This window comes from Penicillium atrosanguineum, assembly GCF_028827265.1.
Source record: "Penicillium atrosanguineum strain IBT 20685 chromosome Unknown utg000008l_segment0_segment0, whole genome shotgun sequence".
NCBI lineage: Eukaryota > Fungi > Ascomycota > Eurotiomycetes > Eurotiales > Aspergillaceae > Penicillium > Penicillium atrosanguineum.
The window spans coordinates 2,425,944-2,453,589 of NW_026623140.1; the positions used below are offsets into that span (position 1 = coordinate 2,425,944).

The 27,646-nt window shown below is 51.5% G+C and overlaps 11 protein-coding genes across 11 annotated transcripts; 4 read left to right on the forward strand and 7 right to left on the reverse strand.

The window, feature by feature from the left end:
* Positions 1-161: 161 nt before the first annotated feature.
* Positions 162-1,019, reverse strand: N7443_010426 (uncharacterized protein; the record flags this gene model as incomplete). Its single annotated transcript, XM_056890482.1, has 2 exons — positions 162-367; positions 425-1,019. The coding sequence occupies 2 exons, from the start codon at positions 1,017-1,019 to the stop codon at positions 162-164; spliced, it is 801 nt and encodes a 266-aa protein (XP_056736973.1).
* Positions 1,020-2,035: 1,016 nt separating this feature from the next.
* midA (putative cell wall protein) lies at positions 2,036-2,854 on the reverse strand (the record flags this gene model as incomplete). The annotated part of the gene is made up of 1 exon (XM_056890483.1): positions 2,036-2,854. The coding sequence occupies one exon, from the start codon at positions 2,852-2,854 to the stop codon at positions 2,036-2,038; it is 819 nt and encodes a 272-aa protein (XP_056736974.1).
* Positions 2,855-4,189: 1,335 nt separating this feature from the next.
* Positions 4,190-4,609, reverse strand: N7443_010428 (Zinc finger PHD-type; the record flags this gene model as incomplete). Its single annotated transcript, XM_056890484.1, has 4 exons — positions 4,190-4,272; positions 4,348-4,459; positions 4,508-4,525; positions 4,574-4,609. The coding sequence occupies 4 exons, from the start codon at positions 4,607-4,609 to the stop codon at positions 4,190-4,192; spliced, it is 249 nt and encodes an 82-aa protein (XP_056736975.1).
* A 299-nt stretch (positions 4,610-4,908) lies between these two features.
* On the forward strand, positions 4,909-6,939 carry N7443_010429 (Zn(II)2Cys6 transcription factor; the record flags this gene model as incomplete). The annotated part of the gene is made up of 3 exons (XM_056890485.1): positions 4,909-5,452; positions 5,508-6,036; positions 6,087-6,939. 3 exons carry the CDS (start codon positions 4,909-4,911, stop codon positions 6,937-6,939), a joined length of 1,926 nt encoding a protein of 641 aa, XP_056736976.1.
* Positions 6,940-8,078: 1,139 nt separating this feature from the next.
* On the reverse strand, positions 8,079-10,595 carry N7443_010430 (PDPK1 family serine/threonine-protein kinase; the record flags this gene model as incomplete). Its single annotated transcript, XM_056890486.1, has 2 exons — positions 8,079-8,423; positions 8,475-10,595. 2 exons carry the CDS (start codon positions 10,593-10,595, stop codon positions 8,079-8,081), a joined length of 2,466 nt encoding a protein of 821 aa, XP_056736977.1.
* Positions 10,596-11,077: 482 nt separating this feature from the next.
* On the forward strand, positions 11,078-11,919 carry N7443_010431 (CDC26 family anaphase-promoting complex subunit; the record flags this gene model as incomplete). Its single annotated transcript, XM_056890487.1, has 2 exons — positions 11,078-11,579; positions 11,648-11,919. The coding sequence occupies 2 exons, from the start codon at positions 11,078-11,080 to the stop codon at positions 11,917-11,919; spliced, it is 774 nt and encodes a 257-aa protein (XP_056736978.1).
* A 2,556-nt stretch (positions 11,920-14,475) lies between these two features.
* N7443_010432 (uncharacterized protein) lies at positions 14,476-14,901 on the forward strand (the record flags this gene model as incomplete). Its single annotated transcript, XM_056890488.1, has 1 exon — positions 14,476-14,901. The coding sequence occupies one exon, from the start codon at positions 14,476-14,478 to the stop codon at positions 14,899-14,901; it is 426 nt and encodes a 141-aa protein (XP_056736979.1).
* Positions 14,902-16,262: 1,361 nt separating this feature from the next.
* Positions 16,263-18,127, reverse strand: N7443_010433 (protoporphyrinogen/coproporphyrinogen oxidase; the record flags this gene model as incomplete). Its single annotated transcript, XM_056890489.1, has 4 exons — positions 18,043-18,127; positions 17,919-17,988; positions 17,711-17,791; positions 16,263-17,624 (listed from the first exon to the last, which is right to left on the reverse strand). Exons 1-4 carry the CDS (start codon positions 18,123-18,125, stop codon positions 16,263-16,265), a joined length of 1,596 nt encoding a protein of 531 aa, XP_056736980.1. The 5' UTR covers positions 18,126-18,127.
* A 2,375-nt stretch (positions 18,128-20,502) lies between these two features.
* Positions 20,503-21,806, forward strand: glfB (uncharacterized protein; the record flags this gene model as incomplete). The annotated part of the gene is given in 4 exon segments (XM_056890490.1): positions 20,503-20,624; positions 20,685-20,976; positions 21,031-21,531; positions 21,546-21,806. 4 exon segments carry the CDS (start codon positions 20,503-20,505, stop codon positions 21,804-21,806), a joined length of 1,176 nt encoding a protein of 391 aa, XP_056736981.1.
* Positions 21,807-24,173: 2,367 nt separating this feature from the next.
* N7443_010435 (uncharacterized protein) lies at positions 24,174-25,289 on the reverse strand (the record flags this gene model as incomplete). The annotated part of the gene is made up of 1 exon (XM_056890491.1): positions 24,174-25,289. The coding sequence occupies one exon, from the start codon at positions 25,287-25,289 to the stop codon at positions 24,174-24,176; it is 1,116 nt and encodes a 371-aa protein (XP_056736982.1).
* A 523-nt stretch (positions 25,290-25,812) lies between these two features.
* Positions 25,813-27,493, reverse strand: N7443_010436 (sugar transporter-like protein; the record flags this gene model as incomplete). Its single annotated transcript, XM_056890492.1, has 8 exons — positions 25,813-26,004; positions 26,067-26,196; positions 26,253-26,391; positions 26,454-26,570; positions 26,620-26,713; positions 26,774-27,044; positions 27,113-27,411; positions 27,467-27,493. 8 exons carry the CDS (start codon positions 27,491-27,493, stop codon positions 25,813-25,815), a joined length of 1,269 nt encoding a protein of 422 aa, XP_056736983.1.
* Positions 27,494-27,646: the final 153 nt, after the last annotated feature.

The following is a 27,646-nucleotide window of genomic DNA, read 5'->3' on the forward strand; positions in this document are numbered from 1 at the left end:
TGGATCATGTTGATATCCCTTCATGTTCATCGGCTTGCTTTGTACTGTACATACATATACACAACCACGTCGATACCCTTATTTACTCCAAGGCATCCGCTGATTTCAGACCCGAAACGAAACGCCACCCGATGCAATAAACCCGTAACATAATGAAACAATCACGACATGTCCATATCCTGATTCGACTGTGCCGGGTCCGAGATTGTCATAAAGATATCGTCGTATTCGTCATCGCTGAAAGACGTATTCGGCTGAGTCTGGTATAGATGTTGCTGATCGTTCTGTTCCATAGTCTCTTGCATGGCCATTTGCATGGCTTCTTCTTCGGAGATAAACTCATTCAGAGCATACATATCCGCCTCATCTGTAACCCCATTAGCCGATGTTCAAGGCCGTATCGTAATATTAGGCGAAGACCTACCAGGAAGCATATTATCCTCGTCAGCCTCGAACTCTGGCATAACGCATCCGGCATCTCGCGCCATCGATTCCTCCCATTTCCTCTTATCTGCCAAGTGTTCCATCATCATCATCTGCTCACCACGAGCCTCGAAGCGACCGCCGTCGCGCTCATTCTTCACGCGATTCATAAACATTTTGCGCGTTTTTGAGCGCACAAGCGAGTTGGATGTCTTCATAGGGTTCGCGATCTGCGACGCATATCGCTCCGAGTATTTAGGACGCGCCGAGGGCGACGGAGAGGCGGGCGACATAATGTTGGATTGCTGAGGAAAGAAGGGCGTAGACGCGCCGAACATATTAGGAACGGTCTGTTGTGGCTGCTTTTCATGGTTTTCATTATTGATTGAGAAAGTCGGAAAGGCAGGCGAGCTCTGTGTGTGGCGTTCATAACTGGGTTTCTGGGAATGACCCGCGCGCGTTGGGGATCCCATTGTCCATGGGGGAGTGGCGATGTTTGAGCTGCGCGGGCCCAGCGGCGAGGGCCGGACTGGAGAGAAATGGCTTGTTTGGCGGAAGGGGGTTGAAGGGGAGGAGGGTAATTGTGTTGCGAACATGGTGACGGTGTGAGTGGTAAGATTTGGCTCAGCGGGTTCCGTGGGTTCGGATGTAGAAGTGTGTTGTGGTTTTGCCAAGTCCGGGGATTGGGGGTTGATATTGGACTATCAGATCCACTTGAGTTGCGTTATGAATAGAATCTTATCAGCTTAGATGGGAGTCGCGACTTTTCAACGAGGTGAGAGGCTGGGAGGGTTGGCGGTCGCAGTGCATCGCATCGCGACGCGCATTCCACGCCACGTGATGGGCGCGTAGGCACGTCAGGGCGTCAATCCAGCAATGTACGAGTCTGGTCCTTTCTATCTGAGCCGATTATCTTGCTTCTAGTTTGTAAGGATCTGATCTTTCCCCCCTAAATTCTGGCGCTGCATTGGACTATGGCGACTTCGGCAAAGAGAAACTGCCCCTGGTGTTCCGGATAATTTCCCGCATAACATCTTCGCCACTACAAGCGACCAAGTGTTTGGGAAGCACGATAGAAGAGTCGTGAAATCGTAGTTTGAAGACCACTCCCAAGGCTCATGTTGTCTACGTGCCTACTAGAAAGTTGATTCAATATAACTTTTTTCATTTTCAACCAGGAAGAATCGAATTTTCAAAGAAGTGATGTATTAAATAACAGGATATGACAAGAATCATGTAAAGGAAGGCCAAGGGCTTTGGCTGGGGAATCACACGGGATAACAAGGCAGACCGATAGAACGGAAAGTGCCAAAAACAGATAATCGAGGTGCGATCACAAGGAATGTGGTGGTTGCTGAATAACGCTCAAACGAGTGAAGACGAGTCTATGATGCTGAAAGGAGTGGAGGGGCGAAATGTTCAGCCCAGCAAGAAGGAAACACATTCGCAACCGAAAAGAAAAACAACGCAATCGTGACCTTCGCCTGTCCTGCCCATAGCGCCTGATAATTGCATGATGATCGTACAGAGATTTTTACACTTCGAACGCCGTCGAAACGCCATAAGCTGATTGGCACTGGTTTTACGCAGTGTCACTACCAAGATAGATATCTTAGAAGTTGGATGCAGCGTTGACGGGACCAGGGTTGTGGTACTGGTCCAGTGTGCTCCGGAATGGGGTGCCGCCTGACGGGCTAGGGGCCTTCTCGCGAGGGCCACTGCCGACGGCGGTACCGCCCATCAGATCATCATCATCATCGTTGTACTGCTCGCTGCGCTTCTTCTGGATGCGCCACATCACAACAGCCAGAACACCCAGCACGATAGCTCCACCGACACCAACCACGACACCGATGATGATCTTCTTGTCAGACGAAGAGACACCGCTGCTGGAAGAGCCCTTGCTGTCGCTGTTGAGCGAGGGAGATGTTGCGCTCGAGACAGGAGTGGAGGTGGTGGTCATAACATTGGCAATGGTGCTGCCGCTGACAGTCTCATAGGAGGTGATGGTCTTGACGACCGGGGTCTGTGTGGTCGAGGATGTCTCAGAAGCAGAGGTGGTAGATTCCTTTGAGCTGGTGGTGGCGGTGGTGGCGGCGGCAGTTTGATCCTTGGTAGAGGAAGTGGTCGCCTGGGCTTCATTTTGCGACGTGGTGGAGGGAGCAACAGACGAGGTGGTGGAGGTGGAGGAGGAGGAGGTGGAAGTGGGCTCAGTTGAGCTAGTAGAAGAGGGCTCGGTTGAGGTAGTGGACTCAGACGAGGTCGACGAGGTAGAAGAAGTGGTAGACTCAGCAGTGGTGCTCTCAGCGGAGGCCGAACTGGATGTGGCGTCGGTCAGATCACTGAGCAGGTTGCTAGCCGCTGCACTCTGAGCCGCCGCAGCGGTCAGAAGCAGAGCCTGGATGATGAACGAGAGTTTGGCGAGACGCATTGTTAACGAAAGACAAACCTCACGGGAGGTTTCAAGGTCGGCAAGGTCGGGGTAATAACGATCGTGGGATGGAAAGAGGGAAAAAGGGAGGAGCAGAATGAAACGGCGAAACAAAGCAGCGCGCTAACTCGATCGGGCCCACTAGTCCGGCCCTAGTCTCGCTATTGGGTTTTTCGAGGATGTTAGGCCTCCATCATCTCGAGGTTACACTGTGCATTTAACTCTTGAGACCCGGTGTTAAATGAGTATAATTCCCTTCACATCAACCTAGTGCTAGTTGATCCCTCGGTACAGATTCAGGGTTGTGTGTGCGAAGGTATTCGCGTCCCGGGACCCAACGGGGGCATCCAGGCATCCACCGGGCCCATCTGATCCACTAGAACTCCACCCCTCGCGCACTCCATAATTAGCAACCCTCTGACATCCTGCATCATCTGGCCCTGCAGCCCAAGCCCAATACGACCATACCCATACCAGCATGCTACTCTTACCCTCCGTCGCTCGTGACTACTATATGCTATGTATGCGCTCACTGCCATGATCGCCGCTGTTCCAACCACCCTCAGTGGTCCAAGCCGGCGTTGCCGACCACTAGCCTAACTTGGCCCGGTGGCGCCGAGCTGGCAGGACTTGGTGGAATTGCTCGCCTCGCGTGCACTGAGTGCATTGCGAACCAGGCCTCCGAAACTCCACCGAGAAATCGACACCTCGGACCTTCGTTGCCGGGGAAAGAGTCTAGTCCAGGGGCAAGTCCAGGACGATTGGACCTGTCCTACTGCGGCACTGCCGGATCCTAGGAAGGTGGAGTGTTTCCCTAGCCCTGAAGTTGGTTCCTGGAAGGTGGTGGAAGATTGCTCTGGTTTGCTTTCCTAAACATCCGAACGCTGTTGACTGGTCAACAAGTGAACGGGACGGGTAGATGGCCGAGGGATTTACTGATCGACGCGCTATGATGCGGCTTTTATCTTATTTGCTTGCTGCCCTACGAGTCCTGATGTGGCCCCATTTCACTCGTAAAAGAGACCCTTGGCCTACCGTAATTCGCCTTGATAGCTTAGACTATCTACTTAATACATGTTCTTATTTCAAGTCCCAGCCGCATGGTGCAATAACAACCGGGACCAGCGGAAGGCGCAGCACCGTTGCTCTGCGGACAAGTATACAAAGACACTTGCTATGGTGGATGATACACCCCAGTCTATGGCCAGATTTGATTCTCCTCAACCTAGAGGGCCAGACAGTAAAAGAGAAGGAAGAAGGAAGAAGCAATCATATTCATGTGGGTATCATTCAACTTTTACCGCAAAACGCCAAAGCAATGCCGATGCCTCTTTCTTACAACTTGTTTCGAGGGTTGCCCTTCGCCTGATCCTTGAGCTCCTCCTTAAAATATTCGATAAACTTGGTGAGATTGGATTCTGCATATCGATCAGCCATGCTGTACCGGGACTGCATCGGAGCTCGGAGCTCAAGAGCCCGTCAGAGATGCATACCGCTTTTCTCCAGAGTTGTGCGTGATGGTTCGGGTGGTATCCCATGTCGAATATGTTGTATGCGTTGATGGACTCGACCGACCATCTGATGGAAGATGGGACTCCGCAGGAGCTATACGGGTTAGTTGAGATCATGGCCTCGCCAGGTTTGTGCACGTACTCTAGTGGTCAACCAGACCTGGATATGGTTAGCAACTGCAAAGCTCTGCTCAGAGACAATACTTACCTCCAGGGTCCTCAGCCAGAACTGATTCCAAACCATGTTGGCGACGCGGATTGTTGGATGGCAAAAAAGCGGAGGCCGAGGGGGGAAGGCCGCCCCGATAACCTTAGTAAGCCCCGCACCGAATTTCCCATGACACATCGGGGCCGATTTTCTTGTCCTGGCGATGTCTGTTATGCTTCTGCAGCACTCTGCCTGGTTTTGACCGCACGAACTTCCCAAGCCAGTGATGACCGAGTGGCCCCGTCAACCCTGCACCTGTTCTTAACCGCGATGGCGAGTTGCACAGCACTCGTGGTTAGCTTCTTTATACTCCACAACGTTCCACTCCATCGATCATGACCAAAGGTTGCTACACCTGTCGCCGCCGCCGCATCATCTGCGATAATGGCCAGCCCACCTGCAGGAAGTGCCACGATGCGGGGAAAGAATGTCTTGGTTACCAGAAGCCTCTGGTATGGGTCAAAGGTGGCGTGGCTAGCCGCGGCAAGATGATGGGCCGCAGCTTCGACGATGTAAAAAAACCAGCAGAGAGCTCGACCTCTCAACCTTCCTCTCAATCGCAAACATCCGCAGTGTCAGATACCGGGTTCGGATTCTTCTCTATAGCCGAATCGTCGCCCGACTCTGAATCGCCGGGGTCTGGGACACATACCAGCCCCGAAGACGATACTTGGGCTTTGGAACCGTCAGAGGATATGGCTTTGGGGACCGGGGACGCAGAATCTTTGTTGAACTTCAACCTACCAGAGGAATCCGATAACAGGGCAGTCCATGTCCCTCGAGACACCGGTCAGTCCTTGTATATCCCAGCTCCTTGGGGACTGGTAGATCCCCTACTCAAAGATCTCAGCCAGAATTCGCGCTTTTATCTTTATCACTGTAGGAATGTCCTCAAGCCCTTTTAAGTTTTGGAATTGACCGGTTTTTCTGTTAGACAACCAAAATATGGCAGAAGACTTCGTGGTGTATGACCAGACCAAGAATCCGTGGCGAGATATAATTGCGTTGGTCAGCACATCGCCCGTTCTCGCCCACGGTTTATCTGCGATGGGGGCCCTTCACTACTCACTTGCGACGAACGCGGACTCTTCAGTGATGCCATGGACATCCTACAACCCTGCACCTGGTGCAATACAGATGTCCTCGGAGGAAATTGAAAGCATGGTCATGCCCGCCAGCTCACGAAAGCCTACTTCTCAGCCATACCAGCACTTTCTTGAGTTCAAGCAGCGAACTCTTGGTCAGCTGTCAAAGGACCTGGGAAACCCTGCAATGCAGAACGATGACCGCACATTGGCTGCGATCGTTGTCCTCGCTCTTTTAGATCTCTTTGAGTCAGGCAGTGGTGCATGGAGCTATCATATTGAAGGCGCAAAGAAGCTTCTTCGGAGTCGACCGGAAAACGAACTTGGCAAAGGAATTCTTCAAGGACTCGAGACCTTTGCAATCGATGGGTGTTTAATGTATGTGACGCGATGCCCTTGTATATTACTCCAACTAACATGCCCACCAGAATGGAAATCATGGGATCTACCCTTGCGCGTCCAGGTGTTCTCTCTAAACCATTTTATTCCGATACCCTGAGACCAGCAATGCTCAAAAGACTTGAAGTCACATCCTGGGTCGGTTGCCCAGCATATCTCCTCGAAGTCATCTTCTTCGTACACGGCCTCTGGTACCCAGACTCTGACGCGACCACCAATCCACAACCAACCGCTCTCCCCGAATCCATGCACCAAGATCAGGGCATCACCTTAGAATCCCTCGTCGCGCTCCTCCAGGGCATCCGCAATTTTGACCCAGCAGCCTGGGCCCAAGAAATGCAAGCCTACTATTTCATCTCCGACCTCTCCTACCGCACCGCCCTCGCCGCATCCTACAAAGCCGCCGTCTACCTCTACACCAGCCGTGTGCTCTCACGCCCACGACAAGGCTTCTCACCCCCATGGACCGATCTCGGCACTCCTGCCGACCACCCCTTCATGTGCGCCGAACTCATCACTCAAATATGCGCCATCCCTGCCTCCGACCCGCACTTCAAATGCCTCATCTGGCCCACCTTCATTGCCGGCGCCGAGTGTCCTCGCTCGCAGCGGGCTCTCATACTCGAGAAGCTGGGCGCTCTCTACAAGGCAGTGACTAGCGTCAACGTTCGTAATGCTGCCTGGGTCCTCCGTCTCCTGTGGGAGAAACATGGTACCAAACGGTCCAAGCACTACCAAGACCTTTCTTCTGGGTTTGTGGGCGAGCAGATGGAACACGGCACTTTTGAGTATGCCAACGACAGCTACAATGATGAGCTTGACAGTACATTCGACTGGATCGATGAAATGGACGAATCACGTCTGGATTGGTTGTTCATTTGATTGATCTACGAAAGACTTGATGTATAAAAGCCCGAAAGACCGGAAGGTCTTTTCACGAATAATATTATAATGCTTGTACATAATGCAATAAGGTTACCCACTATTTTGGACAACCTAGACAAAACTGAGACATCAGACATTAAAGTTGAAAGCCAGCACCGCACCTGTCCACTGATTCATTTAAATGCTAGTTTTCGGTAACTACTTAGAGTACTTGAGATTTCAATCAAGTGATGCTGAATTTGTATCCAATTATCCAAAGCCTGCTCAAATAGACGCTAATCGACTACTAACCAAAGACACAGTCAGGTCTTGACTGAAAGAAACCGGGTATATCAATTTTTTTTTGGTTTCGGCGGGAAGAGAAGTAGGTTCTCGCGAAGAAAGGAGATGACTAAGTGTGCATGGGAGGTGAGAAAAGAAATGGAGAAGAAAGTCACAATGGAAAAAGGCCTACGACGAGGACGAGGAGGACAAAAAAGGATGAGAAAGCCAGAGAAAAGAGCTAGTGAAAAGACAAGGGAAATCAGGGAATTCAGGGAATTCAGGAAAAGATAGACAAGGACTGAGGCGCTCGATCGAGGTCCTTTTTGGAATGACGCGGAAAAGGAAGATGGACAATATAAGAAATGTGAGAATGAATTCTACCGCAGCTCATAAGCTCAACAGTATCAACATCTTGGGGAATCCAGAGTCGCCAGCAAGATGAAGGAAATAGGAGTTTAGGGAGGAAGGCCTGAGGTTGTCGAGAGTATGCTTCAGATCAAATCAGGGATATAAAACGGTTGACAGAGGAGACAAGAGACAAAGAAAACTTGGAAGACCAAAAGATGAAGGCAAGAAATAAAAAAACAAAACGCATGCTCCCTTCCAGATCTAAATGCAGAATCATGTCCCAACACGACAAAACACGCTCGTCACTGTAAAATGCAAGGGTAAGAGAACCAATATGCAGAACACCCGTTTTGGTCTGTCCGGGTGGTGGGGAGAAAAGAATAGGCAGGCTGAGACGTGGCATCCATTCATCGATAGCTGGAAATGCCATGAGGCGCTTGGCTATCTAGAGATACGCAGGTGCTGTACATTAGCAATTATCGGCGATGGTCAGAGGACAGCGAAGCATAGAAGCGAGGGGATGCTTAGAAGACCGCAGCGAGACCGTTCTTAGAATGACGTCTGCTGAATCTCTTTCTCCCCTTCGTCGACTCCATGTCGGTGGCCTGGTGCTTGATCAGACGTCCCGGTTGATGAGAGCCGTGCTCACTCTGTAGCTCTGAGTTGCGTTCAAGAGTGTTGGCGTGACTAGAGAATCCGGAAGAAAGGTCGCGGAATGCATCATCGGCGGAGTAAGACCCGCCTTGTTGAGTCAACCCCATCTCCCGAGCCCGATCCAGCGCGTCAAGCCATTCTTGGGCTGAAACTGCAGTGGAACCAATGTTGCTCGAAGACGGTTTAGGGTCCTCAAAGACGTAGTGTTTCTCTCTCTGTTTACCAGTTAGCAAACGAGCTTTGTTTGCGCAGCGAGATTGACTTACCGTATCCACAATCCAGGACGAGTGACCTTTGGCATCGGTCGTACTCCGATAATGGGTGCCCGGAGCGAGGAGAGAGATTTCCAATTTTGCCTTCTTCTCGTCGCCACCAGCTGCAACCAGGATGATACGGGCAGACGACGTGACCATCACCAACCGCTGTCGCTTCTTGACCGCTGTACTTGAGAAGAAACGGGAGAGCTTCTTGGGAGCTTCAATCTCGCCACTACCGTTCTTTGATGTTGGACTGTGAGATGCCGGAGAAGATAGCACCACCAGATTTCCCAATTTCAAAATTCGCTCATTAGATTTGCTCAGCACAGGCGACCATTCGATGTCAAGCTGACTAGGTGGGGGCAGTTCGGTGACGACTCGAGGGAGGGCGCGAGTACTGGCATTTGGTGCGTTTGACGGGGCCGTTGAGATGGTCGGAGGCAAGCTCTCACCACCTTCGCCGCCGTTCAATTTGATCGGTTCACGTGCAGGTGGCACATAGGCCTTCAAACGAGGGGCCTTCTGCTTCCACATATCCGTTCCCCAAGAAATACCATCGAAGAACTCATGGTTCTTAATGTGTTCAATTTGCAGGCGTCGGGCAGGATCCAGGACAAGCAGACGCTCGACTAGATCCCGAGCAACAGCGGGGAACCCGATTGGGAATTCATAGTCCAGCGCAACGATTTTCTGGAACGTCTGATACTCATTGCCCGCTTTGAAGGGTGGTCGGCCAGCTAGGAGTTGGTAAATGATACAGCCAAATGCCCACAGATCACTGGCTTTGCAGGCATTCTTATCTGTCAAAAGTTCCGGACTGACGTATTCCGCGGTGCCCACGAAAGAGCTCGCCCGTTCTTCCTCGGGGATGTCGGTTGAGTCGAGTTGCGGGATGCTGCTCGTGCTCTCGTCTGGTCGTCGTGGCATCTTGAGAATTTTTGCGGTACCGAAATCAGTGATCTTGACGTGCATCTGATGGTCAAGCAGCACGTTCTCCGGCTTTAAATCCCTATGAATAACTCCACGCTTGTGCATATAGTCAATTGTATCGAGAATCTGAGCGCCGTAAAACCTCGTACATTCTTCATCAAAGGTGCTCATTCGTTTGAGAACCCCAAGGAGCTCGCCTCCTTTCGCAAGGTCCAGCACGAAATAGAGCGATCGCTCATCCTGGAAGGTGTAGTAGAGTCGCACGATGCCGGGGTGATCGGTCAGGCGATTCAAGGTGTCCTTCTCGATATTGACGTATTTAACCTTCTTCTCCTTGATGATATGTCGCTTGTCGAGAATCTTGATTGCGTATTCCTTCAGCGTTTGTCGGTCCGTCGCAAATACCACGGTACTGTAGGAGCCCTCTCCGAGAGTGTTTCCGAAGTTAAAGTCACGGACTCCCTTCTTGATATAGCGAGCGACCGTCTTTCCATTGGCATCAACCTCTTGTCTCACGGACACTGCGGCGCCGCGATCCTGCCAATCATCGCTGCTGGGTGCCGGTCCGTTCTCCATGCCGTAGGGTGTGCGGGACATCTGAGGCGTTGCTGTACCTCGTGCGTGTGCTCGGGACGATTGACGCATCACAGCCGGTCCATTGGCCGGAATCTGTGCTGTTCTGTAGGAACGGTCGCTGTGGGAGTTATCGCGCGCGGGGACGCCCGCTTGCAAAGCGGAGTTCCCGTCACGGGAGATTAAGCGGGAATGTGAAGTCGAGGTCGAGGAGGCACCCGAATCGGTTCGCATGCGATACGAGTTGTCTCGGGGAAGAGCGGACGGCGCAGAGCCGTTGGTGTAGACGGAGGACAGGGGGCGGTTGGGGTTCGGAGGGGTTGAGTGCGGTAGAGCAGAGTAGGCCTGATATTGACTCGCGGAGTATTGAGGAACCTCGGGGAACGGTTGGACGGGGAGTCGATTCTCGTGCGCTGTAGGAGGCTCGACGGGTGCAGCGGGAAAAGGTGTAGGACGGTCGTCCGACTCGGGTATCTGAGGAGGTGTTGACGCCGCACCGCCCGTGGGACCGCATGGGCTCGCACCAGGGTCGGTCGCGTCCTCCGGTAGAGGAGAATCATCTGGATTTGCTATTCGGAGCCCTCCCAGGGATTGGGATAGGCTGAGATCACCACCCATGCCGGGCATGGTGACGGTATGTGGAGGGGGTCGAAAGCCGTGATGAAGGAGGGGGGGTGAACAAGAAAGAAGGGAATGAAGAGAGCCGACAAACTAAGGCGGCGATCGTGATGACAGTGGAGACATGGTCTGAAGGGGGAAGTTGATGGAGAGAGAGAAGGAGAGGGGCAGAAAGGATCAACAGGAGGCTCCTTAGTAGCCGGGTTTAGTGTCGGGGCTGAGCATAGCTATTAATACGTATAGAAAAGTCGAGAGTAGAGGAGTAGAGTAGTAAACTAGACACAAGAGACAGTCCGTTCTTCTCTTTCCTTAGCTCCTGCTTCAAGGGGCGTTACTGCCCTTTGTCCAACGCGCCAGGGTGACTCATGAACTTCGACATCCTCCCTGTCCTATCCTTAAGACTGTGCAACCATTTACTCTGCTATACGATACTAACCCTGGACCTGCTACTGCTACGGCTACGGCTGCGGCTCTATACCGGCCTTGTTCCTATGATTCGACGGCCTCCCACTGTCATCGCGCTAAACGACGAGGAGCTCCAATGCCACCTCCAGCGTGCCTTCTTACGTACGCTACCTGCTGACTTCAATCAACTGCACTTGGAAGACCGAGGTCAGAGTGACGATGGCCACGCCTTTGCCAGTTCCTTATCAGAGGACAGCGGTGCCTCTTCCGACTCTAATGGCGAAGTTGATTTCACCACCATGCCTGACTCCACCGGAGGTTCATCCTGTATTGGACATGATTCTTCTCCAGGCGGAATGCGCTCTTTGACAGCTCGCAATGCCTTTTTGGTTGCCGCAATGACCGCATCGCTCCACCAACCTCCTGAACCAAACAGGTCTCCCGCTACCAGGAACCAGATATCCACTCTTTTCCCGCAGTACCGAACATGGCGGTCTCGCGAGTCGCTGGGTGCCAAAACGGCCTTGAAAACCCCCCAGCGTGAGCTGAAACTGTACAGTATGGGGCCTCAGGAGATGAAGAAGCCAGGTCTGTCCCATCTACCGTGACCTCAAAGGAGTCCGACGATCCGGTCATTGACTTTGGTCATCGCGCAGAAAATTGTCGACACGCAGAGGCAGAAGCTTTAGGTTATGATGCACGGCATTCCGCCTCCCAGGAATTCCGCTTGTCGCCCGATTCCTGTTCCGAATTGACAATCTCTAGTGTCCCACTTCGGGGCCTAAGTTTAGCGTCTACAGAGTCTTACGAGGCAGCCTTGGCCGACACGGCCTCGCCCAGCGTCGCGCTGGACGCCATATGGAAATTCGGAACTGTCGAGCCTGATTCGATCTTTGAGGAATCAGGCGCGGATCGAGGTGCTGCATAGGTATCCAACGGTCAAATGCCAGCCCGAGCAGTCTGGGATACGCGTGGTCCTACGCATGCTGAGCACACTAATCGTGACGACTAACTTTCATTATTCAAGCGGTGTGGCAGGGGTCTATAATTCCTGTTTTCGAGATACTCGCGCCCCAGGCGCGGAAGTCAATATACAATAGCGCGGTATTTCTTCATCTCCTGCACCTTACACTGCACCCCGGATGAACCCTGTCTGACACCGGGCGGTTTCCAAATACGTACCTACAAGTTCATAGCAGTTACAAAAATAGTCTAAATGAGCCTGAATTCGGGCTGAAACATCGATACGAGAACCCAAGCTATCTATAGTTTTCGGGAGGGGGAAATGTGGCCTAAAACTCGGCAAGAAACTGACGCGTCCCCGATGCGCCCTGTTTTTCCATAAGACGTTGACTACTCCGCAATTGCAAATATTTTCAAACTCGTCGTCATCGCTTCATAGTGCTACAAGTGCACCTGTCGTTTATTTCGTATCTCTAGGAAAAGTTGTGTATTTCTTGGCTTGGCTTGGCTTAGCTTCTCGCTGCGGACATTTCTTATCCCGGAAGCTCTCTAGGCTGCAGCCAAGATTTGCGCCTTAACTCAGTAAGGGGCGTTTATCTCGATAATAATAGAAGCAAGGGAATTGACAACTGTACGGTGACGCTAAAACACATGGGCCCCGCAACTTTGAACCTGGGCTTGATAGATTAGTAGCTTAGAGTGGAACAAAATTTGACGGAGCCTAGTCGCCCAATTACCATCCGTCAAAATGAAAGCCACCGAAAAAGGATCACCATCGATTGTCATGCCTATCCTATGAAAAGAAAAACAAATGACGTGTAGTGCCAGATGATATTGCAATCATGACCCGACCAGTTTGACAATCGTCATTGCTTGGAGCTGAGTTGGTCTAGTGACACAACATTCCCTGGTACTATGAACAGATTTGCCGGCTTTCCGTGCGATATCATGATCAACCTCGTCGTGAGACCAAGGCAGATTTCTGTCCCGGATAGCCTTGAAAACTTCCTATAGTATTTCAATTTTCCAAAAAATTCACACATTCCATTGAGTTATTCAATCTCAGCAAGAATAACCACGCCCTGAGGTATTGGCCCATCGATATCACGATATCACGATATCGACAAAGTCAATAACAAACAATACCTGAAAGATATTAATATTCAAACAGAATTTCCCTGCAATCAACTAAAACTGACAAGTCCAAACTGCCGACAGTTTCCGCGATAGCTAACTCAAGTTCCCCAGCCATTTCCCAGTACGGTCTGACCAGGCACAACATGTACTCCAGAAAACTTTGAGTTCATAACAATGAGGTTCTCTTTAAAGCACCACATTAGGAATGCGATGACCCCGCCGAAGGGAAACAGAAGAAATAAAAAAGATGACAAACAGGGAGAAAAACACCCGCGGTAATACCTAATAGGCCTAGGATAAGGTCTATGAATATCATGAACATGCCGCAGAAATCGGTGGAAGCCTAGCCCCAAGCACAGACAAAGCAATAGTAGGAACTACCACTCCAGGGCTAAGAAGCAAGACTGGTCGATCGCAAAGCTTATCTATCACCTTCCGTAATTCGTGAAGCTTGCAATTTAGTCGAGCTCGATATGAAGCTGCAATATTATACTACGCATGAATAAGCACTTGTGCTCGCTAGCTTTTCTTTTCGATTCACCACCATCCAAAGAATAAGTATTTAGCATTGTGATATAGCAAATCCTATAGCCCAAAGATCCCAATGAGAATATTGGGTAGGAATATTAACAGATTAATCACCTCTAGAGTTTTCAAAGTCCATCAGCGAGGCATGATACTAGGCGCCTTGGGGACTATCAGTGACCTGCATAGATGACTGGTTCCTAAAGAGAAATCAATGATGCTCTTTGATGTCTCTGAAATATCCAAGCTAACCTCCACATACTATGAACATTCAGAACCTTTAGATTCTTGTCCTGCCAATTAACGTTAAAACGTGTCTTGGGCATTTACATAGAGGCATCCACCCTGTGGTACATTGAAAGGGAAGTACCCCTGCTAATGACGTAGTTATTCTTTTTAGTATGACCCTTTGCGCATGATGCATCAAGCCTTGGATTATAATTCCTACATAATTGTGGAAGTACCGAGGTCACACAGGCCCTTTCAAATGTCGCATAGGCAAACTTTCGGGCATCCCATCATATTCGCCGACAAATAGGCAACAAAAAGAAAGAAGTAAGGTCTGGTCCTACAGCCCTCGAATTGAAATCAACCATCATGGGAATAATGGTAGCCTAAGAGTGTTCGGCCCCCGCTGCAAAGTGCCCCACGCGAGCAGATCGCCCTTGACAACGTGTCAACGCAAGGCAGTGCAATCTACGCCACAGGGGCGGAAATAACACTCAAATACCCAAGAGACCCTGACTGTCTTCCATTTGGGGAGTATTTTATGCTTAGGTTTGGAAACTTCATTTATGATTATCGGGCTCTTAAGCTCTATACATATCTACCCCAACTTCAAGACTCCGCAATAGACGCTATGGAAGACCAAACCCCGCAAAACCCCGAGCTTCACCGCCGCAATAATTATTCCATCCGGCGAAAGCCACTTCACGACGAAAATGCGAAAACCTCCGGTAGTGAAGAAGAGAACCAGTCGCCCGCCCCGGAGTCGCCCGCCCCGGCTCCGAAAGAAGATAGCGAGCCCTCCACGCGGCAAGGCACGGGAATCCAAGCCATTATAAAGTCAATATGGACGTTCCTCAACTTCCCTGTTGTGGCGAACGCTTTCTCCGCATTCATACTCATACAATGCACCATTGCCATTATGGAGAAAAGACAGGCGGCAAGAAACGCAGACAAGGACAGAGATTATATGGCTCTACTAGTGGTGGTCAACAAGTTCACGAACCAAGTGAACTATCTTACCGAGAAGGTGGAGGCGATGGCTCAGAACCTTGAATAACCATTGAGTCTTTCACCGGAAAAGAGTCCCGCCAAACCACGACTGAGTTCTATACCTATCCGCTTGGATACATCTACATGGCATAATGAGCAAGGAAGTGAAGAACATGCAGAACGATGACACAGGCATTTTCACGAAGCCAACTATCTTCGAAACAAGGCTGAGGAATACTCTATCTCCGGCCTTGCCCCTCCAAAACCGGACATCCCTACAACCCTCTTATCACCCAAATGCGGAAATACCCTCGAAGCACATCCCCTCGCAGAACTCGGCAAACCCGGTCCCTCGAATCCAACACCCCACGTGCAAAACATAAATTAGGATGCGGTTCAACGGTTACATTAGAGTTTCACGATAAGCTTGTACCAAATCGAATTTCACAGTTGAGGTTCCGTAGCCCATTCTCCAACCTCCCCAGCTCCCCACCAACTGCCAAATCCGGCGTGATCAAGGCAAGACCCAGCCAACGGCGTTCGGACCCGGCTGTACCCAGCAACGGAGGGTGTGGGAGCCAGAAAAAAAAGGCTGTAATCTATTTCTATCTATAGGAACGTGAAATTTGAAATTAATCTCAATTTCAGAGACCGGCGCGTTCCAGATGCTTGGCTTTGGACCCACAATCGACGCCACTTCAGTAACTCGACAAAATGAACCAAACTACGGCGTCTTCTGGTGCCGTTGAAACGATTGGCTAGCATCGTTTTGGCGATGTGTCCAGGGGCCAATCTTTCAGGTACTGTTTCTTTGGCTCGACCCTGCTTTTTGTGTATCTGGAGTTGGAACTTGGCTTTGGAGATTGGGTGGCAAGACAATGGTCTTGTGAGGCAATTCGTGTGGAGCATTGTATTCACGCAGCCACGTAACCACGCAGGGATAGGCACGGTAGCAGTGAATTTGGAATTGCCGTGATCAAGTTCACAGGTGGTAATTGCCGGCTTGTGCAGTTCAGGCATCCATCCGCGCCATTGGAAAGGCCATAGCTCTGATATGTTGGTAGCGGGATGTTCAATTTAGTCCACCAATGCCAATTCAATATTAAGTTTCAGCAATTTAATAGCGCGTCTTGAGATTCGTCAACAGGTGTCAAATTAGAAAGTAAGCAGTCAAGCAAATCTAGGGAAAAAAAAAAAAAAAAGTGTATCGAGAAAAGGTAGACCTCCAGTGAAACCGACTCTAGGTGAAAGAAAGGGAAGACATTGTGTAAAAAAGGGTAGTAGTATGGGTGTTTAGAATCACATGAAACGCCAACGAAGATGGTCTCCCAGATGCCGCTTCAAATGCTCCCTTCGTGTGTATATCTTTTTTTTCCCGTGACGGTGTGATCTCGTGCAAATTGTAATAAAGAAAAGGACAAAAATTATCTACTGCTTGTTCTTGGCAAAGGCCTGGGCACCATCCACCAGACGACGCTCCTCATTCTTGCGACCGTTGACGAAGTCAGGGTAGTTGAGGGTCAGCTCAACGGCACCGTTGACAATGTTGTCGACAGCCTCCACACCCAGCATGAAGGAGTGGTCCTGGTTGCCGACCTCGTAGCGCCAAGAGCCGAAGCGGCCACGGGACCAGATACCCTTCTCCTGCAGCTTGGGCAGGATCTGGGTGAGGGCACCCTCACGCTCCAGGGAGGGGGTGGGGTAGCCGTGGTCGAAGCAACGGTGATAGGTGGAGACGATCTCGTCGTCGGCGTTGAGCATTCCGGTGTTGACAAGACCCTGGATGGAGTCGGCAAGGAGCTTGCCGTGATCAACAGGCTTCATGGAAGATTCGGAAACCTCCAGCATGATGGACCAGTAAGGACCCTCCTTAGCCTCGGTGCTCTTGGGCTTGGAGCCGTCGGCGAGCTGCAGGGTGGGAAGCTTCTTGGAGGCCTCAGGCTGGTTGTGGGGGGAGTAGTTGGAGAAGATGGTGGCACGGTAGAAGGGGCAGTTGTCCTCGGGGAAGTACAGCCAGCACTTGTCACCGATGCGGTCGGGGCGGGCACCACGGATACCAACACCGACAACGTGGGTAGAGGAGTAGAAGAGCTGCTTGGTGAGGGGCATGAGCTCCTTATCATCCATGGCCTCAGCCAGGAAGTCGACGGCCATGGTGGAGACCAGCTTCTGGTAGCCGATGGTGGTGCCGTCAACGAGGGTGACGGTCTTGTTGTTGGCGTTGACCTTGGCGACCTTGCCCTGCTCACCGAAGCGGGTGTTCTCCTTGGGAATGGTGTTGGCAACAGCGATCCAGATACCACCGGTACCGTCGCGGGCGGGGAAACGGAAGGTAGCGTTGGGGCCCCAGTTACCGGCAGTCTTGTTCAGGATGACGTTGGTGGTAACGGCCTTGAGGTTGGGAGCGGCGACACGCTCACCGAGCCAAGCGCACTGCATCTTGGTGGTGGGGACAGCCCAGACCTTGTAGTTGTAGGGGCGCATGAAGAGGTCAGCAATACCAGTACCCATCATGCGGACGATCCACTCGTCGAAGTCCTTGGGCTTGGTGTTGGCAACGCGAGCCTCGAGAGCGGCATCGATCATGCCGTCAATGCACTTGACCTGCTCGGCCTTGGGAAGCATGGAGATGTTGTTCTGGAAGGGGTAGGGGACCCATTCGTTCTGGCAGCGAACGTAGGAGATACGCTCGTGAGTGAACCAGTCCTCATCCCTGGGGAGGGCCTCGTCGATGCAGTCGTCGAAGTACTTGTAGTGGGAGAAGATAACGTGGCCACCGACATCGTAGAGCTGTTGCGGAGGTCAGTATATTTTGTCCCTTCTGACGCGGGTTGCGGCAGGGTAAGCCACAACAAACGTTCCCGGAGAAAACTTACGAAGCCCTCAGGAGTCACATCAGTGGAAGCGAGACCACCGGGGATCTCGTTAGAGTCGATAATCAACCAAGAGGGTCCATTCTGCACAATTGGTTAGCTTTACTGTCTCCGTACCCCTCCATCGGCCCCCCTATTTTTTTTTTCTTTTTTTCCGGGGGAGCGTCTGTTTTCCCCCTCCACGGGGTAAGGGTCAAGGGTCAGCACTCACGATCTGGTTGAGACGCTTAGCGGCACCCAGACCAGTAGGGCCAGCGCCAATGACGAGGACGTCAACGGAACTAGAACAATTGAGTCAGTTAGGCCAAACAGACTGGAGGGGTAGATTCCCTTACATGTCGGGATGGGTCATCCTGCCTTGAAGAAGGTCCTGAAAGCTAGGCACGCGTTTAAAAGTCTTGCGGGCGATGTTCAGCATAGAAGAAGAACGGGAGCAGCAAGAAGACTGCAGGTGAGGGCAGGAAGAGAGATAATAAAGGAGGAAGAGGGAAAGTGGTTCAACCGTGGGTAGGGGTAAACGGTACTTACATGAGAGCGGTGTCGAAGTGGGGATGAGTGTCTGTTTCAGGTTTACGCCGGGTGGACTAGTACTGATTTGATTACTTGAAATGAAAGCAGTCTGCTTCAGACCTCGATCGGAGTCTGGACACATTGTCCAAGGCGCCATCCCCACTGGCTCGGGTCTTCTATGGTGGTCCTGGTCCTGGTCCTGGCTCAGGGGCCGCGAACAGAAGCCCCCACTACTGTGTAAACAACTGAACACGTACGCTTTTGGCCATCTCCTTTTTACTTTTTACTTTTTACTTTTTACTTTTGATATGATTATTATGAATTTTTTTCTCGATATTATTTTTGGTTCCTGGCTTCATCGATCCCCTCATTCGCTGTCACGGCGCCACTTGCCAGACCCTGGCCTTTAAACTATCGAATCTATCACAAAACCATGTAGGCGTGTCGATTGGTCTGCTCTTATCAATCCCAAAGAGGAAAGGCAGAGTGCAGTTCGCAAGCGGACACGCGCGAACCTACTAAAATATTCCTACAGTACATTATTATTTGTTCTTGGTTTCAGGGTCCTTGCACAAATCAAGAATGCTCTTATCGCCTTGCCCATCTCGGAGCATTTTGATTTGCATGTCCAATAATTGAAACGGCGGACAAGGGGGTAGATCCCCGATCGGTTCGACGGGCTAGGGACGCCACCGATGTCGCCTGGCACGTTGCGGGTAGCCGCAACGGTGGTTACGATTGCGCCGGTGATGGTGATGGTGATTGTGATGGTGATTGTGATGGTGACGGTGACGGTGACGGTGATGGTGTCTTGATGCCCGTGTAGCACCTGGGGAATTATAGAGCTTCTAGAAGCTGTCAATTGAGTATTGAGTGCCACCGAATCTCTCCCGAATGTCGGGGGAACAAAAATCCCAGACTCTTCTCGGACCGCTCAGTCGGGGATCGTCCTTCGATCGAGCGGTGTCGAGGATTCAAGGGAACTCGGTACATGTGCACGGAGGCGAGGGTTCCACTGATTGTCCCTCCCCAAACAAGGAAGTACGATGAAAATCCCCTGAGAACAACAGCAGGCACCGATCTTTCTTGGAATGATCGACAAATGGCCCGAAGGACTTCTCGAACCAGCAGTTGGCTGTCACAAAAGTTGGTCCCTGAGATCCATAGGGTGGTTAGACGGACGACAAAAAAAAGCTTCTCTTAACCGAAACCTCCCCACCATGTATCAGCTTTGGCCACCCCCTGTTGGCCCCGACCATGTTGCCCATTTCCAGGGCGCTAAGAGTCCCTGAATGGGGCGATGGCGTCAGACACAGCCTCCCACGATCGTCGCATTCTCCACCCGTAAGGGACCAGATGCGCTTCCTCGGGACGCTGAACGCGGGTCACGGTGGGTCTTGGCCAACAGCTGCTTGCGTAATGCTGTGAGTGTCAACTGTCGATTAATCTGGATCGTCCTGGGACGGTGACGGCCAGGTGTTTCTATCTCAAACCCGAGTCAGGCAGACACAGTAGATAGGTTACATTGGCCCATGTGTCTCCGCATTGGGAAGAACATCAGTAAACAGTAGGAGCAGACACGCAGAATACGTGGACACGTCCGAATATAGTGAAAAATAAAGAGAAATTAAGAGTCGGAGAGCGACGGGTGGAGCGATGAGGAAGAACTGTTATTGGTGTGAGGCTCAGGGAAAAATAGGAGTCGCCACGAGCGACCGTGGATTGATTGGGGTGTACTCCGTATCTCCAGTACTTGTATTGGTATTACCAGCCTTATCCCCTTGGGGGATCCACCCATTAAGCGTAGGAAAGAGTACAGGTGGCCTGAGCGAGGTAGGTAACGGTCACAGCCTGACAGTTACCGTCCACAACCCCGTTTTCCGTTTCAACTCTGTTCCTCTGTTTGCAGCTTCACTTGCAGAGTTATCGGATCCCAGACCTTCTTATTTTACAACTAACTGCCTGTTGGTTTTCTGATTTTCTGGTTTTCTGGTTTTCATTGTGGTCTTTCTCCGTACTCAGTGCGCCCCCGAAGTACGTACCCCATTCCATCCCTTCACCTTCATCTTCATCTTCATCTTCGTCTTCACTCTTTCCACCTGCGCGTGTTTGCTCAACTCCTTCCCTCGTCACTCGTTAACCAGACACATAGTGTTCTGCAGCCTATAATTCTTTATTAAAAAGAATTATCCCTCGTGGCTTCCTCCGCCTTCAGCCAAGGAAGCCTTTCTCGGTCCCGGCCTTTCGAATTGAAACAGTTCTTTTCCGATCAAACACGCTTCATCATGTCCGAAGGCGAGAAAGTCCGCGCTTCCGGCGAGACCCCGCGCGAGGCGCTGCCCACCGTCAACCCGGCTGTTGAGAAGGAGGCTCCCAAGGCCGCTTTCCACCCCGTTGTCTACGTGAGGTGAGATTTGAACCTGGTCAGATACGAGGCAGATTGGCTGATACCCATAACCCCCGATAGTGTCTGGATCACTCTGAGCTCCAGTGTTATTCTCTTCAACAAGCATCTCCTCGACTACGCCAACTTCCGTTTCCCCATCATCCTCACAACATGGCACTTGACTTTCGCGACGATCATGACCCAGCTGCTGGCTCGCTGCACCACCGTCCTTGATGGCCGCAAGTCCGTCAAGATGACCGGCCGTGTCTACCTGCGTGCGATTGTCCCCATCGGTCTCATGTTCAGTCTGTCCTTAATCTGCGGTAACATGACCTACTTGTACCTGAGTGTGGCCTTCATCCAGATGCTGAAGGTATGTTTCTTGCGCCTTTTCTCGGGTAGCTCGAGCGTCGCTAACGATTTGTAGGCTACCACCCCCGTTGCTGTCCTCCTCGCTACCTGGGGCATGGGCATGGCTCCCGTCAACTACAAGACCCTCGCGAACGTGTCGATCATTGTCATTGGTGTCATTATTGCCTCGTTCGGTGAGATCAAATTCGTCATGGTCGGTTTCCTGTTCCAGCTCGGTGGTATCGTCTTCGAGGCCACCCGCCTGGTCATGGTTCAGCGCCTGCTCAGCTCTGCTGAGTACAAGATGGACCCCATGGTTTCCCTGTACTACTTCGCTCCCGTCTGCGCTGTCATGAACGGTGCCGTTGCCCTGTTCCTGGAGTTTCCCCGCGTCACCATGGACCACATCTACGGTGTCGGTGTCTGGGTTCTCCTTGCCAACGCCATGGTTGCTTTCCTGCTGAACGTCTCCGTTGTCTTCCTCATCGGCAAGACCTCCTCTCTGGTCATGACCCTTTGTGGTGTCCTGAAGGATATTCTCCTGGTTGCTGCCTCCATGATGCTTTGGAACACCCCGGTCTCCCCCTCCAGTTCTTCGGTTACTCCGTTGCCCTCGTCGGCCTTGTCTACTACAAGCTTGGCGGTGACATGATGCGCGAGTACACCAACAAGGCCGGACGCGCTTGGGCCGAATACGGCAACGCCAAGCCCGCCCAGCGCAAGTTCGTCATCTTCGGTGCTGCTGCTCTGGTCTTCTTCCTCTTCGTTGGCGCCATGGCCCCCAGCTACGCCCCGGAGCGAGTTAGCCAGGTCAAGGGGATGTTGGGTGGTGCCGCCTCTGGCAACGCTTAAATACGTTGATTTTTGGAAGGCGCCATAATTCTCAAGAAATAGATGTTGGTGCTTCCAGATGGTTGTTCGACGACTTCGAACTCTAATTGGAGTGCTGAAGCACGGTTCTACACACTTTTTTTTTTTTTTTTTTTTTTTCGTTCACGGGCCGGGACCAGCGAATGCAGGAAATCCAGCCGGTGGCCGGCCCTTGTTTCCGGAGTCCTCGCGCTGCGCCCAAACCGGAGGACTCTGGCTTCCTTTCTCGACCGCATTCCCGTGATGTATTTGAATACACTTGAACCATAGTGTGGTCTTGCTGTTGTACTATCTTACTCTCTTTTTCCTTTTTTCCCCCCACTTTTCAACGAACATTGATTTGGTGTTAGACTTGCACGAGCTCTGGTGTCGGATTGCTTTGGACCTGTTCTCTTTTCATTGGGTTTTTTCTTCCCCTTCGTTGTCTGAATAGTATTCCAATAGACTTTTGGAGGGTTGCTTCCGTTCTGTTCCTGCTAGTGTGTACTGTTGAGTTCATAATGCCGTGCGAATGATGACAGCACGATGTATTGATTCCTGGGTGTCTTGTGAGCATGAGGTCAATGTTACAGCTCATCGTGGGTTGTCATGTGACGGGCCTTATTGGGTGGCTGCTTGTCCCACTGGGTATACCTGGGCATAGGGCCGTTTTCACATCTAAAATTACTTAGACTAATTATGAAACTATCAGGGTAAACTACGAATAGTTTCATTTCAACATTGCGGACTTGAATCCGTGGTCCCAAGCCACTAAGCCTCTGCCTGGAACAGCTTCTAAACAAGTACAACTGCATTTGAAGAACACTCAAAGTCAATTCGATCTAACAATGGCCGCAGGGCATTTCGATGTCCTACAAGTTCTCCTGGGTCTCAACAGAGGGCCGACAATATGATCCGAGCTGTTTGACGAGACTGGCTCGCGACTGGCCACAGTACAAACTTTGTTATCGATGCGTGTGACTTCATCTTACCAGAGGCGCTCGATACAGTGGACGTCTCTTTTCTCCGTTCTTTGGGGCACGGTGCGAAGTATTTACTACTAGGACTGCGGATCTTCGGATTCTGGTACTATTGATGGTGTCTTGATACCCCGTGTAGCACCTGGGGAAGGTAACACCGGGCTGGAGCCAATTTATCCTTCTGGCAAGCAGACAATCGAATCAATGGGCCGATCGAGTATGTAACTCGATACAGATGCTAGCCTATCAATGGGATTGATACTACGGGTCAATCTATACAGAAGGAAGCCTCAAGACTGTGGGAGAGGTCGAGCTCGCGGTGTCGATCGCATCGGAGCAGATTGGAATGGATGCTCGGAATAGTCTCATACAGGGTTTGTTCCGAACACAACCGATTAGTCTCGGCTCTTTATTATCTAGTATATAATAAAGACTAGCAGGAATATCTGGAAAGCCGATTGTCCTCCTACGGGTTTACTTTGGCATTCAAGCCGGTCTTGAGTACTCTGCAAGGACTGGCTATCTGTCCAGCTTTGTCCCCTGCGCTCACGACCGGCAAACTAGCCCCTCAAGATATGAAAGCACCTTCAGATCATTGAAACATTCCTAGGTACCTTAGGTACCTTTGGGTACGGACTTTCCACTTGTGATGTCGCGAGAACGTTCCGAAATCTACACTTGAGCAGTAGCGCAGCACCGATATTATGACTTTAGATTTGGTTATCTTACCAGTAAGCGTGCACCCTAAAATAACTTTGTTCGCTTGCGCCCAGAATACCCTCGGACATTATGTATCCACAAGACAGATGGACTGCTCGTATTCTGTTCTGTGGCGGTGTAGACCTTGCAGGTGAGTTGACATGCGAGTTGAGGTGCGAGTTGAGGTGCGGGGTCGGGGTCGGGGTCGGGGCCAGGGCCGAGTCTTGACAATTCACCTGGCGATGGCACTTACAGCTCTCCCAGCAGATGGAGGTTTAATAACTTTGGACATTAGCCTTTTTCAGTGATTTGAAGATGATTTTGGAGTTCATAATTTCGAAATTGAATAGTCCATGGCATTTCTTTTCATTCCAAGTCATAAATAAGATAAGATAGACACCAAGCCAATATGACAGGCGAACAGAACTCCATTTACGCCAGAGTCCATAACCCCCGGTATATCATATAACCACCATAACCCAATTCGCCTTCCTAAGGCGAGAACTGGAGCGGGTTGCCGAACTGGTCAAGTTAGGCGCTAGTGAGTTGCCGAGCTAAATCCAGTAAACTATCAGAAACACAAAACAATTGAAGTCGATCGGGCGGCGGTCGCGTTGTTGGCGAGGTCAGGGTCGCTCAATCGGTGGTTTTCAATTCTCGATTGAATTATAAAGGGTATGGATCCTCGGTTTTACGAGTCGATCTCCATTCCCATTTCGACGCCTCCGTTTAGTCCCATTCCCATGTCATTCCTGGATGGAGCATTGTTTGACATGGCTTGTTGAAGAAGCGGTACGCCACCTTCTACAGCGCTGAAGGGGGTGGTTGCTGGAGGACTGTTGGATCGAGATGAGGCGACGAGAGGACCGCTGCCCTCGAAGATGATTGGGGTGCTGCGCAGATTGTGCAAGCATGCTTCCCACGAAGATGCCACGAGCTGAGCTTGGGTAAGGTCGTCGCTAAAAAGATAGAAGGCGGGCGAGAACGCATTGGTGGGCATTGCTGCAACGAGGTAGGCATTGAGGGCGCGGCTTTTTATGAGTATCTGCGAGTCGCGCAGATAGTCCGAGTATTGGTTGTCAATATACTTGGTCCAACCACGGACAGCCGGTGCCATATCGCCATCGGTATCAATACGCTGCCAGCTGATGCCGAGGAGGCGGGTGGCATCGTCAATGAGTGGCTCAGCGGGAGGTGCAGGTCCAGCGTTGAGAGTGCGGTGCTGGTCGGCCTCGGGGCCGTTCAGGCGCTGCTGAATTGAGCAAAGCGCAATATCGTCCAGGCCCGGAGCAGATTTATCTAGCCGTTGTGACTTGCGGCTAATGTCCGCGGCATCAGACTGCAGCGCAAACGAGCTCGAGGAGTCCGCAGCCGCCGTGGTCTGTTGCGACTCGGCCTGTTCTTCGTACCATGTGCCAGTCTGACTGTCTGCAGAGATTGCCATACCAGTGCTGGGGTTCAGCAACACCATTCCTTCCCCATAGATGGGCTCCTCTTCTGGCGCCGGGGGAGGCGCCGGCTCGGAGAAGACTTTCAGGCCAGAAGCCTCTTCGAAGGCAGCTTCGTCACGCGACCTCTTACGGGAAAACTTGGGCACGGGAGGAGCAGGCGCGAAGTTCAAGCTCGGAGCAGGCTGGGCCGAGCCATTGCTTGCGAAGACGGAGCTGGGGCTTGCAGGGTAGCTATGGAAGCTGCCGGGCCCATCCAGCGCGGACTGAGAAGGGAACTGAGCGAAGGCGTGTTCTTGGGAAGAGGAGAGGACCATGGCGGGGCCATCGGAGGCGCGATTGAGGATCATTGGGCACATTATGATTGTCGGAGCGACAAAGAGGAAGGGAACTGTTCTGTATGGTTAAGTGAGCTACACACCATAAGCTTCAACCACCTGTAGATCACGAGTATAGACGGAGTATACGAGAGGGAAGGTAGGAAGAGAAAAGAGAAGTCCGAGTGATGATAGGACAGAAGGGGGGGGGGTGTGGGAGGTAAGGCAAAGGGAAAAGATAAGAGTTTAGGGAAGAGGGAGGAAGGAAAGAAAGGAAAGAACGGAAAGAGGGCGCGCGCGAAAGAGGGCTGCGAGCGATCTGAGGCGAGGTGATCGGAGGATCCATCCGCAATGCGGAGGTTACCGTACCGGACAGTGATACACAAGCTTAGAGGGCACTTCCGGGTGACCGTTACATTACGGGGACGTGACAAGTGGATCCCACGCTGCTGCAGGTGATTGGCCAATGGCAGGACACCGTCCGTGGATGGCTTTGCGTTGGTGGATTGGGCTGGGCTGAGAGGTACGTACTGTACTTTACTGACATGCCGTGCTCCGTGCTGCCTCACTCTTTCTCCTCAACGTGACCCTTGGTCTCACCCGGACTAACACTTCTCCCATTATCCGCCCCATCACCCATTTTGATCCCTTCTCCAGCACGTGATCCCAAGGAGGGATGTCTTGCACGATCCGTGAAGAGGAAGTCGATCTCCTCCAGGGTCAGGTTCGCAGTCTCGGGGTAGAAGAAGTAAACGATCTACGGGGCCATTAGCGCTGTTTAATGTGGAGTCCAGACGTAGGGGGGAAAGCTGTTCATACCGGAACAAACACCATGTTGAGACACATGAAGATCAGATATCCCTTCCAGGCGAGATTCTCGATCAGAGTCGGGGTGATCATCACCACAAAGAAGTTCCAGAGCCAGTTTGCCGAGATGCCGATTGCTTGTCTTCAGACCAACATCAGTATGATCTGCCCAGAAGCATGTAGACAAGTTTGACCCACCCCTTAGCGCGAACATGCAGTGGGAGAATCTCCGGACCGTATACCCACGGGATACAGTTGACCGAAGCGCCGAAGATGAGCATGAAAAGGAAGAAAAAGGCGACCGAAGCCGAAGCCGTGGGCTTTTCAACGGATGTTCCTGTAGAGAACCGCCAGTAAGCAATCACGAATGGTGAATAGCGAGCCCTGTTTGGTACCGACCCTTGAACGAAAGCAGAATAGCGATCATCATCATAGAGATGGATAGGCCGAACGAACCCCACATCATGGGGTTTCGACGGCCGAATCGATCGGAAAAGAAGGTCGGATAGAAGGATCCTAAGAGACATCAGTGGGGGCATTGGCAGGAGGCCATCGACGGGCATACCGATCACAAACATGACCTGGATCACGCCTCCAAGTAGAAGACTTAGTCTCCGGTCGAGACCGACATTATACTGCAGTACCGAAGTGACATAGTACTGGACCGCGTTAGATACTTTCCAGCAAGGAATACAAAGAATACGAAGAACCGCACTCACCACGACCAAGTTGATACCTCCCATCTGATTCATAAATTGGATGCCGTAGGCCAGCAACACTCGCCTGCCTGTCTGGACCTCATCCCGTTTGAGAATCTGGGACCACTTGTATTCGCCATGCAGCGTCTCCAGTTCGATCGCCTCCAGTATTCCCGATGATTCGGACACAACCTTCGGGTCGTCGGGCGCCCTATCGTAGACATCGCAAAGAACTTGCAGCGCTTCGTCGGGCCGGCCGTGGCGATAGAGCCAGCGAGGACTTTCTGGGAGACTACGCAATCCTGCGTTCAGCACACCAAGTCCTCTCAGAGTAGAGACTTCAGGGAAAGGGACACTCACCCAAATACAAGTCCAATCACCATGATCGCAAAGATCATCTGGCATGCAATCGGCAGCCGCCAGTTGATCGCACCGGGTACATAGCTCATACCGTAGTCGAACCAGTATGCAATCACGATACCGACGCCGACAAACAGTGGTTCACTGCAGACATACTTACCGCGCTTCTTGGCCTCACACAACTCGGATTGGTATACGGGTACGGTGGTCGTCTCAATACCAGTTCCGATGCCGGTGATGAAGCGGGCCACGAGCAGCTGTGCCCTTGAGAATGCAGTCGTCTGAAGAGTAGCTCCAACCTATGCAGAAACACGATTAATTCCTTCAACGGTGGACGTTTGGGTCTCGACTTACAATGATCCAGACCATGGCAAACCACATCGACTTTCGCGGACCGAGGCGATCGCCCGTGATGAATGAAACAATAGTTCCCGTGAAGCAGCCCAAATTGTATATAGAGACAATAATGCCCAGAATCCCTGCACTGGGGTGATTCACCACACTCAGAAAGTCATCATTTCCCACGATTCCAGA